The sequence below is a fragment of the Micropterus salmoides genome, unplaced genomic scaffold (genome assembly GCF_014851395.1).
Source record: "Micropterus salmoides isolate LMB-PRFRI ecotype aquatic unplaced genomic scaffold, ASM1485139v1 Ms_hic_scaffold_16, whole genome shotgun sequence".
NCBI classification, from domain to species: domain Eukaryota; kingdom Metazoa; phylum Chordata; class Actinopteri; order Centrarchiformes; family Centrarchidae; genus Micropterus; species Micropterus salmoides.
The window spans coordinates 24977532-24989189 of NW_024040707.1; the positions used below are offsets into that span (position 1 = coordinate 24977532).

General features: G+C 38.4%; 1 protein-coding gene across 1 annotated transcript in view; it reads left to right on the forward strand.

Annotated features, from left to right (window-relative positions):
- The window catches only part of LOC119905179 (GATA-binding factor 5-B-like), an 8298-nt gene extending 4698 nt beyond the window's left edge, over nt 1-3600 (forward strand). Inside the window, exon 4 of the mRNA XM_038721941.1 lies at nt 3515-3600. Coding sequence (XP_038577869.1) covers nt 3515-3600 — 86 coding nt within the window. The remainder of the gene's footprint in view (nt 1-3514) is intronic.
- Nucleotides 3601-11658: the final 8058 nt, after the last annotated feature.

Consider the following 11658-nt stretch of genomic DNA (forward strand, 5'->3'; position numbering starts at 1 on the left):
AAAATAGCTTTAGAAATAAAAATGTTCCAGTGTAGCATCCTGTGCAGTTTGAGTGATGACTAATTTACCATACTGTATAAATGCAGTGATGTGTCTCATAGCCAGCATTTGTGATAAACCAGAGAGCCGCATGATAAAGTTGGTCAAGGTTGTTGTTGATGGACATGCTAATTGAATATCACCATAATCTAGCTGAGACAGGAATAATCCTGCAACCACTGTTTTCCGTGTAGTCCTAAAAACAAGATTTCAATCTATATAAAATGGCAGGGTAAATTTAAGTTTGTAGCAAGAGCTTCAATGTGTTTTTTAAAGGTAACCTTCATTCAGCCAGATACCCAAGTATTTATAAGTATCAACAAGTCCAATGGCTTCATCTTGCAATGTGTTAATAGAAAGAGCAGGGACGTTCGTATTAGTAGGTGCAAATATCATTGCCTTTGACTTTTGTGCATTTAAAAGTAGCTTCAAATCAAAGGGCAGATTGTAATGATGCAAAGTCTGACTACAAATTTGCACTGGTGATCTCGTTGTAGGAGCACAAGAATACATAATTGTATCATCAGCATACAAATGATACTGTGAGTGTTTAATCTTACTACCAGATATTGTTTAAATAGATGATAAAACACAAAGGACCCTAAACTGATCCTTGTGGGACACACTTTTTAGAACAACAGGGTTAGATGTTACATTTCCATGTGTCCGTTCAGAGATAGCTTTGAAACCAATTTTCAGCTCTGTGCCCAACACCAATATTCAACAGGGTTTTGATTAACATGGAAGGATCTACTGTATCAAATGGCTTTGTAAGGTTAATGAACACAGCCATACAGAACAACTTTCTATCAATTGCCGCTTTTAAGTCATCAATAACTTTTAAAGTACAGAAACTGTACTGTGGCCAGATCTAAAACCAGATTGCATGTCGTTAAGGATATTTTGTGAAACCGCAAAAGTTTTTAATTGATCAGACACTAAAATCTCCAAACCTTTGCTAAACCGAAAGATTTCAGATAGGTCTATATTATTTGTGTCAAACGGATCACCAGCTTTCAGTAATGACGTGACGTAAGCCTATTACATGAAATAAACACTCTATCTGTGTAAATGGAAAGATAAAGATGTGAGTGGTTTCGCTATAATTTCTGCCAGAGATGCTCACAAGTCTTTGAGTCCAAGTCAAGTCTCAAGTCTCTCATGGTTATACGAATGTTTTATCACCTGCTGCGTTCAATCAGGCTCCTTATAAAACTGCTTAGGTGTAAGGAATACTGTAACCTGTTTTTAATTTACAGAGCACAACCATGTAATGTGCAATGCAATTATTGACGGCTTATCTGAAGATCTCCCTTCAGTCCATCTATGAGCAGTCTGTACTTAGGCAGGCGCGGAGAGTACTGTCGGACCTGTCCCATCCTTCAAACGGATACGAGCTCTTGCCTTCTGGCAGAAGGTACAGAATCCCAAAAAACAAATTGAACTGTTTTAAATACTCTTTCGTACCCACCTCCATCAAATTTGAATCCAAATTTTAAATAGATCTGTACGCTGAGGAATGGGAAGTGTGCAATAGAGTCTTAAACCCAGTGTAACGTTAACTAAATAAAACTGTGACGTTGCATAATCAACAATAAACCTGTAATCTGTTTTTAACTTACAGAGCACAACCATGCAGCCTAATACAATGTGTCTACAATTAATGACTAATTCTAAGCTTATAAACTACTGTAAGTCAACAAACCCTGTTGACTCTCAAACCAGTATAAAGTTAACTAAATAAACTGTAAAGTTACGTGGTCACAATAAAGCTGTAACCTGTTTTTAACTTACAGAGCACAACCATGGAATGTGCAAAGCAATCAATGACAGCTTAAACTACTGTAAACACACATCCCCACTCTCAAAGCAGTGTAACTTTATAACTAAACTAGAAAAGCAATTTCTGAAGAAATTGGGGTGGAATGCTGTCTGCTGAATGGCTTGCGCTAAACTGAATTGCTGTCTTTAATAAAGTGGAATGGTACAATTTATGAAAGAGTGGAAAGTTTTGTTGAAGCTGAAGCCATGAAGCAGTTGAAGAAATGTGAGAAAATCCCAAGTGTTGTATATAGTGTGACCTGAAATATTTAGAAACTTTGAAAAAGTTTGAAATCGTGTAATTAGGTGACTAAGCGTATCAACTCCCCTGGAAGTCCTGGGTGAGCGGAATGACTCCATAGTGTTGAGTTGCACAGATTGATGGGGATGAGTGCGGCTGGGCTCTTCAAGGTATACACACCCATCTCCACTGTCTTCAGTGCATTGAGGTCCTGATTGATCTGGCTGCTCCAAGACCCCAGATGGTCAATCTCCCAGACTGATCCCACAAGAGATGAGCCAGTGAAGGTTGTCATCTGCACACTTCAGGAGCTTGGTGGGTTTGGTGACTGGAGGTGCAGCTGTTAAGGGAGGAGAGCAGAAGGGAAAGAACACTGCCTTGAGGGGAACCAGTGCTGATGGTCCTGGAGTCAGACATGTTTTCCGATCTTCATGTGCTGCTTGCTGCTGGACAGTGAGCTGGAATAATGTTGTTGTTCTTTTACTATAGACACACTGTACAGAGAGATACTTCTGAGACGTTCGGCCTGTCTCTTCTTCGGCCCTCGCTATTTTCTCTCTCTTCCTGCATTTTGCAAATGGCACCATCAAATCACATAGGCCTTTCCGAAAATGCGTGCTACTCCCTCTCCCCTACCTACCTCCATCTGTTTGCGCTTTCATCCAGAAGGTCCACCACATTGAGTGCCATCCCAAACCAATGAGGGCAAAGTGGTAGTGGGTTGTTAACACCTCCAATGCAGAGTGAGCACCGATGTTGGCTGTTGAAAGTGTTATAACACCCTTTGCTGCACAATGGGAGACCTTTCTTTCAAATGTGAGTTCCTTGTGACATTGCTGGATAAAATGTAGGATTTTTAAATTCCGAAAATCCCACTTCCACTACTTTCATATCACCATTCACAGGTTAACAACACAGCTCAAGTTATGCTGTATTGTGTTTAATAAAAAATGCTCTTGTCTGATAGACAATACAGCTGTTGTTTTTATTGAATCATATACGAAAATCTTCATCCGAAACAAAATAGCCTACATTAAATGAAAGAATTATAGAACATGGCACAACTAGATACATAGGGGATCACCTATGATCCCCTATAACAAGCAACAAAGACATTCAATAAAAATAGTTTTTAATTCTTCAATATAATATTAGATTTCTTTGGAAATGTTGTATTTGTGAATGTCGGCCCAATGTTTTTAAAAAAGATAAAGAGGTTCAAATAGGCTTTTCTTTTACAAGAATATCAATCTTTTCATAAAGAATATTTCTTTTTCGTAAATATCTAAAGTCATAGTATAATGTTATTGATTTATGCTATTTTGCCAAATTAATTTGGTTCATTAACAAACAAATAAGTGACAAATGCTTTTAGTTTCGTTTGTAATAAAGACTTTTCCTCTTGTCCTGCAGCAGAGCTGGAATTGTTGTTGAAGGCAGAGTCCACAAACAGGATCCTGATGTTGTTTCCTGGAGAGTCCAGGTGCTGGAGGATGTAGTGCCATGTTTACTGAGTTGTCAGCATTACATCATCTCAATCAGCTATGTGCTGAGCCTGCAATCTAAGGTTGCCACGATGATGCTGAAAGCTATCGGACTTAGACAGGCTTATACAGCAGAGTTTTAACCTGGAGCACAGCTCAGCTTCTCCTGGTCCTACTGAACAGACCGTAACTCTCAGTGCCAAAGTAAACATTGTTAGAGAGATAAGATCCTCATGAAGATGATGTCCAAGATTGTGTTGTCTACTGTCAAAATGGCTTCACAGCCAGTATAGAAATGTCCACCTTTCTGACTCCTTCCTGAAACTGCAGCACTTTTTTAGTATGGGAGTCTATGCAGTTGAGTGGGATCCTCTCTCCTCTCAAGCCAACTGTACCAGCTGTGAAAGTCTATTTTCTTTCAAAGTTGGACATGAGCGACAGAACAGGTTTTCCTACAACTTGTGAAAAAAATACATATGTAGAGTGAAAATTGTGGGAGATACAGAGAGTTGAATACAATTCAAGATTGATCCAAGTTGTTATTCCAGGCTGACTTCAGTCTCTGTACACTACCATCTGTGTGAAATAATGATCCAGACTGTAGACCAGCACTTCCATAGAAGACATGTTCAGCTTGTAGCGCCGTGTGCAGGATATTCACCCCATTCAGATGTTTCTGTTTTGTGAAATTTTGATAAATGAGTGTTTATTTAAACTTAGAAGAAAAATCATTTCTACTTTCTACTCTACATAACAGTAAAATGGACTCAGACTGGTTTCTTGTATACAAACACTGCTGGATGCGCATGCAGCCAGGGGGTCAAAGCGCTTTGGTAGCCGGTCAGAAGACTGTAGTGAACAACTGTAATCAAGGTAGATTAGGCATTGTTTGTAAATTCTTGTTGACTCAGTAATAAACTTAATTTCGCATGTTAATATATCATGTGCAACCGCACTGCAGGTCAGCGGAACCAGAACTTGTGTTGTTCAAGTCAGCTGCTAGCCAATAAACTAAAGGAAGAATGGAGAAAGAAGGAGAGAGGCGTTCTTTCCACAGCTGTAAGTAACGTTCTGCCATTAGGCCGAGCTGTGTCACACTCAGAGATGCAAAGAACATGGTCTTCTGTTGTAAACTCTGTGCGACCAGCAAAACGCTTTCAACTGTGAACAATTTTGTATTGAAGCATCTGCTAAAGCAGCACAGCAACGTGAAACTGAGCCTGTGAAAATAAACTCCGGCAGCTAACGTTTTCTGCCAGTGAAGTATCCATCAGCAGGAGAGAGTGGCTTAATCAACGTTTTGTGTTTTGTAAAAGCACTGAATGCTTCTCTTATAAATGCATTTGCAAAATGTTAGTTCAAAATTTGAGACACTTGCTTGATTTTTCTGATCTCTGACAGTGGCATTAAAAAAAAAAATCATACTCTTGGCTGCTGTTATGAACACGCGATTAGTTAAAATCTGCAGGGACCTGCTTTGTTTTTTAAAATTATTTTAAATAGCCTATATCCATAGCTTATATGATACAGCATCCTCTGGTCTGAGAGGCTGCAGTATTTTCAGTTCGGCTGGTTGTTGACTTTAGGTTAACTATTGTTCCAGTAAAGTGGATTCATTTCTAAAACGCCATTTTTTTCTGGAAAGGTACCATAGCTACAGATCCAGATATTAATAACAAAGAATCCCCCCAACAGCAGCACCGATCACAACTCCTGTCATGTCTGAACTTTGTTCTCCACATTCAGCATCAGTTGAAGCAGTTCCTGCTTTCAGCAGCTGCAGGTTTATTGATTCACATCTGGAATGATAGAGGGACATTTTTACAGCAACATTTGTAGGAAACCATGAATTCACTGCTGCTGGAAGAGTTCAGATGTCTGATGTGAAGCTTCTCTTAGTGTGTGCAGCAGACAGGACATAAATGTCCCATCTGAAAATGTTCCACTGCTGCAGTCAGAGCACTTTGTGTCTGTGAATGCTGTTCCTGTAAAAACACAGATTAGAGATAATGAAACTAGTTTAGTAAACATATTATGAAGCGATCAAAGGCTGATATGACATTATTATTTCATCAAACATAATTTAATTTCAGTGGATTTAAAAAAATACATGTCACAAAATAATCTTGGCATTCTCTTTGAGGTTTTGAAGAGATGTTCTATTGCAGCTCTTTTCTAAATCATTTCATTTTTATCATTCATAATTACAGAGCAAGATGGGATTTGATTCACTGTAAAGAAGGAGCCTCGGCAGCCTCATAATCAAACTGACCCCTGTTTGAGAGAAAACTTGAACTATTCAAATGTCAAGAGTTTTAGTGCTATAATGTAATATACAATAAAATCAAATATAACACTGCTAATATGTTGATGTCAGTTAACAACTGTCAAGAAATTACATAAATTCCACTTTTAACTTTCACTTTTTTTGCAGTTTCTCTGCATGAAAACGACAAAAAGTGCAAAACTACTTTTTTCCCCAAAATAAAAAAAACTGTTCCTGACAGATTGAGAGAATTCTTCTGCTTTGTCTACTCTTAAACTTATGTTGTCCATGTAACTATTAGGGTTTACATTATCCCAGTAAATCTTAAAGTTATTTTTATTTTTAAATCATGTGTCAGATTAAGAAGCTAAAGCTGTTCAATGTATCCTACACACATGTAAAACAATATGTCCTGTAGGTAATATAAGTTTGGGTCGGTCTTGGCATCAGCAGATACACAAAAATTAAAGGACAACTGAGCAAACTCCATTTGCTGCTGAAACATCTCATGAAAACAATTTGGAAGCGCCACAAAAAAGAAAAAGTAGACCTAACCCTACAAATCAAATGGAAAATTTTTATGTTGGAAAAAACAACACAAACCCATCAATCCATGTATGTTTGTTTCTTTGATTATTTTGTTTCAAATCCGAGTCGGAAAAACCAACTAAACAAGTTGTTTTTTGTTTTTTCTGTCTTAAAACCAAAATGGAAAAATATTGATTCTGATATTTAATATGTCAGACTAGTTTAGCTTTGTGTGTTACACTTGCTACACCTGCAGCAGATACACTTGGGATGGTGGTGCCTGATTAAATGTAATTAAGATGAGCCTGAACATCAAAATAAGTGGGTTTTTTTTAGAAAAACAGCAGGCTCACGTTCATTTTGTAACTCACTGGCAAACAGGACAGGAAGAGGAACGCCTCAGAAGTTGCCTGAGAATCCTTCGGTTTTTAAGATTTCTTCAGTATCAAATGAATTCAGTGATAGTTGTATCCTGTCAGTTTCTCTCTTTATAAAGACAAGTGTCGCAGTATGAGAGTCCTACCTGAAGAGAGGCTGTGAAGTCTACATGTTACGCGATATGAGAACCACATACAACATTATTTATCAAATTGGGTCGGATTTAGCGCGAGGATACACGTGTGATAACGTCCGGTTTTCAAAATAAGGTGTCTATACAGGATGGAAAAAAGATTAATTGGATTATATTCACAGAAAGTATAAAACATATTACATGTGTCCATTACTTTACCAGACCCTCTCGGGCGGGTGCACGCATGATCCATAATGATACAGAAAAATTGAAATTAATGGCAAAAATAGCATAAATCATGTATTCAGGGGAGCTCATGTCTCATTAAGAGGGTCAAGCTCCCCCTGGCTCCCCTGTAGTCACCCTGGCTGTAGTCCTTGAGAAAAAACCCTTGATAAACATTTTGGGTAACAACCAACAAATGAGCTCAGCATGGTGTGCAATTTAAATAATGAATGAAAATTACCCAAACATTTTAATCCGTGTATGATTTCTTAATTTACAGTTCGACAAATTAACTAATAACAGTTCATGTTTGCTGTGTACCATTGGATGTACTGACAACTATCACTGAATTAATTTGATACTGAAGAAATCTTCAAAATCGGAGGATTCTTTGGCAACTTGTAACGCACTTATGTTGATGTTCAAGCTCATCTTAATTAGGCTACATTTAATTAGGCACCGCCATCACCCAAGTGTATCTGCTGCAGATTTATCAAGTGTAACACACAAAGCTAAATTAGTCTGACATTATTAAATATCACAATCAGTAATTTCTGTTATGGTTTCCAAAACAGAAAAAACAAAAAACAACTTGTTTTTTCTGTTCGGTTTTGAAAGGAAATAATCAAAGAACGAACCATACGTGGATTATTCCCATCCCATTTTCAGACTATTTAAATTTATATGGAATAGAGCCAGTGTATCTCTATGATAGTATCTTGATTTTACAGGGGGTTTTGTATTACTATTTAAATTATGTTTGTGTTTCTTTACATGTGCTGCACATTGTAACAAATCAGCTTCAGTGCTTTTACTCAATCTGTGATCATCTGAAAGCTGCCTTCATGGTGACTGGATGACTCAACTTAAACTGATTAAGTTTAAGTCTTAAATTGACTTAAACTTTACCACCTGACTACTTCACCCAGTAGTCAGGTACATATAATAACACTCTCTGATCTCAAGGTGATGCTGTAAAAATCAAGTTTGCAAGTCAAAATTCTTTCATCACTTGAATCTCTAAAGTCGTCTGCATCTGTTCTTCTCCTCTGAAAATGTCAAATGTTGCGTTTTTCGCGACTTGCTTGGATCCCGATCGTTGCCGCTTCCTGCTATATTTTAAACACTTAAACTATAGTTACAGCCTTAAAGTCAGCAGAAAGAAACCAACCTTTCTTGCTGATGTATTGTCCTGGTTGACAGCTTGTGTGTCTCTGTGCTGTCATACAGCCGTTCTCTGTAGATTCCAGACAGTAGAATCCCTCCAGTGGTTCACAAACTGCATCTGATGTTGTTGTACATGACGTATTTATCTTCAAACCAGAACCTGTCAGCACATACAGAGGTTACATATGGAGATACTACACTTTTAATCTGCTAGACCAACATGCTTTTTTTTTCAGGCTTAAACATTAAGGAAAATACAGCAAAGGCTGTGCTGATGTTAACAGCGTAATAATTCCACTGCAAAAGAAATCATGTTGAATGTCTTGTGGCTTACTTGTGACAAAATATCTTCACTCAGTATTTCAGAGTATTTCACAACACACAAGGTCTTTGTTTCTGCATGTATTGTGGCACTTTAAGAACAACCAAGGTGCTTTACAGGTTAACAATACAACAATAAAACAGAAATTACACACGCAATAAAACATCATAACATACAGTTTAAGATATAGTGATATTAAAATTGCAGTTGTCGACAGGTGAGTCTGCATATGTTAAGGTGGAGGGAGATTAGTCAGGGGTGTAGGTATAGACAGTGCAGACAGTGCAGCTGCATCGGGGCCCGCACTGTACAGGTGCCCATGACCGGAGCGGGCCACGCAGCAGCTGTTGCTACAGAAGTACACAAGGAGCAACAGAGGTTAGCTCCGGTTAGCTCGCGGGAGACTCCTGTTTTTTATTGTCCTCTCACGGGTCTCATTTCTCCCGAATTATGACAATTGTTCACAACTTCCTGTTCTTTTCTTTACGGTTTCTGGCGCTGTACAACGCAACCACCCCACCACTGACTCCCTCTCTCTCCCCACTGTGTCCACTTGGACAAATAGCATGCAGATAACTCAAAAGAGAGCTCGCGGTCTGGTGGATTTCAGGTGTAAGAAAGGGAAATAGATAGATAGGTAGAGGAGAAAGAGAGCCACGTGAATAATAATGGCTTTTGTGGAGCTTTCTCGTTCCCCGCAGCTCAGTGTACAGCAGAACAGCTGCTCTAGAGTGACTTCAAAGTTGCATTTAATCTGACCTGAGTCTCCAGACTCAGGTCGCATTTGAAAAGTTCCGATCTGTATCGGTTTTGGACCACATATGAAAGTGGGACAATTCTGAATTGGAAAAGATCAGATTCCATGTTATTTGGCCGGTTCACACTGTCATTAAGAGATCAGATCTGAGTCACATATGGGCAAAAAAATCTGATTTGGGTCACAATGGCCTGCAGTCTGAACATAGCCAAAGAGAAGGAATAAAAAGAACTGTTAAATTGAATATGTTAATATGGAAAGACAATTAATTTAATGAGCTTTATATTATGGAGGGTAGGTATTTACTGCATCTAATCTCATCAGTTGTTAAACCGTGCAAAATGAGGAAACAAGACACACAAATTTGCCAATACAGGGTTTCCTTCTAGTCACGAACACAGTGTGTGTGTGTGTCTGTGTGCGAGCGTGTACTTCGTAACTTAGGAGCCCAAGGGGCCCATCTTAACAACCTGCACTGGGGCCTGTTTTTACTACCTTACGCGACTGACACCACTGCTTTCCATGTGTAGAATTTTTAGTTATGGTTTTTGTATTTCCTCATTTTATAACTGTCTGGAAATATCACTGGAAAGGAACGATCCACTGAGTTTACACTTTCCCACCAGCACTATTAAACAGCTCCACTCTCTTCTTGTTCAGAGGTTAAAGGCAGAGCAGCAGCTTATCACTCTGCAGAGCTGATGGACAGAAAACCTTCAACGTTTCAGTTTACTTTTTCTATTTTCTTTCTCGACAGTGAAATGTTTGTTGATGTGTGAGAAACAGAATTATAAAGACAAAGGTTTTACAAAGAATGAAATGTTGGAGAGGAGCGATTTGATGCATGAATTTCTGTCAAGCAAATAAAAACTTGCTTTCATAACAAATTATTTTACCAGTAATGCTGCAGCTGTCACAGGTTTTCTGCTAAACATCATTCTGTACCGCAGGATCAGAGTTTTCGTGGGCTGAAGACGTCATCTCACTGAGATTTGGAATGAAGTGAGAGTAAAATGCAGAACAGGGACATCATCTGAAACAAAAAGAAACACATCCATGCAGAGATTACACTAACAGCCAAGCAAACAGTTTCTTTTGAGCTTTCTGCAGTGAGCAGATGTCTGAAACATCTTTTAAATGAGAAACCTGGTTAACACAGATACATTTGTGCTGGAGAAACCTGTTTTTAACTTTAAACTGTCCACACATGAGCTCCAGATGAGGAACCACAGGTGGACCCTGGAAGTCTTTTACCTTCACTGGGAATCTGTTTATTGACTGGTCACTGCACATTAAACCAGTGGCTTATAACCTTATAACTGATTTACTTTGGATCAGGATTTAATTTCCTGTCCCAATAATCATCTCACGACCCCCCAGATTTATCTTGTGACCCTTTGGAGGGACCTGAATCCCAGGTTTGTAAACACCAGACTAAACTATCAAACGGTATATAAATACTTAAAACTAGCTAAACCTCAACAGGACAATTCTGCTTATGTATTAACAATGATGTCATCAGGACCGTTTTTCTGCAGATTCAGTATTTTAACCTTTTAGACTTCAGGTATTTTGCTGATAATACTTCTGTACTTAAACCTGCAATAAATTATTTTTCTGGTAACTTGAGAGGCAATGGAAACATGCTGAGAACACACATCATCACTTAAAGTTGTTATGGCAAACTTGACAACAAACTTTTTTCTAAATCCAGTAATTCCATAGGAACATGATGGTTTCATGGAACGTGAGTCCTGTTTGTGTCACCTGATTAATATTTATTACATATTTCCCCTGTAAAACAACAAACTGTCATTTACCATGTTGGTTATTGTACAGACTAAACAATCTGTACAAAAACCAACAGAGGTGAGAAAAATGCTTAAGATTCACACTGTCAAGCAAAGGTTGCCCAATGAGCCGTAACCTCCCAGGTCGCCAGAGACAGGACAAGTTAAAAACAAACACTGCTGGGTATTGACAAATAGAACTTTGAGACATAGCAAACATACTCACATAACAGCAGCAACATTGGTTGAATGTGAATTTCATACACGTCACGATGTGTACGCTGAATAACCAGGGCCGATTTGGGATTAATCAATGAAACGTTTACATTTCAGACCAATCCTATCAGGAAGTGATCCTTCTCCTACTGAGTCTAATAAAACACAAATGTCTCTAAACGTTCTAAAACAACTGACTTCGGATCAGAATCAGAAGAATGTAGGCTATAATTTTGAACAGCATTTTACCTTTAGGTTTAGAAATAATTAGGCCTAAGTTACGATGTCTGC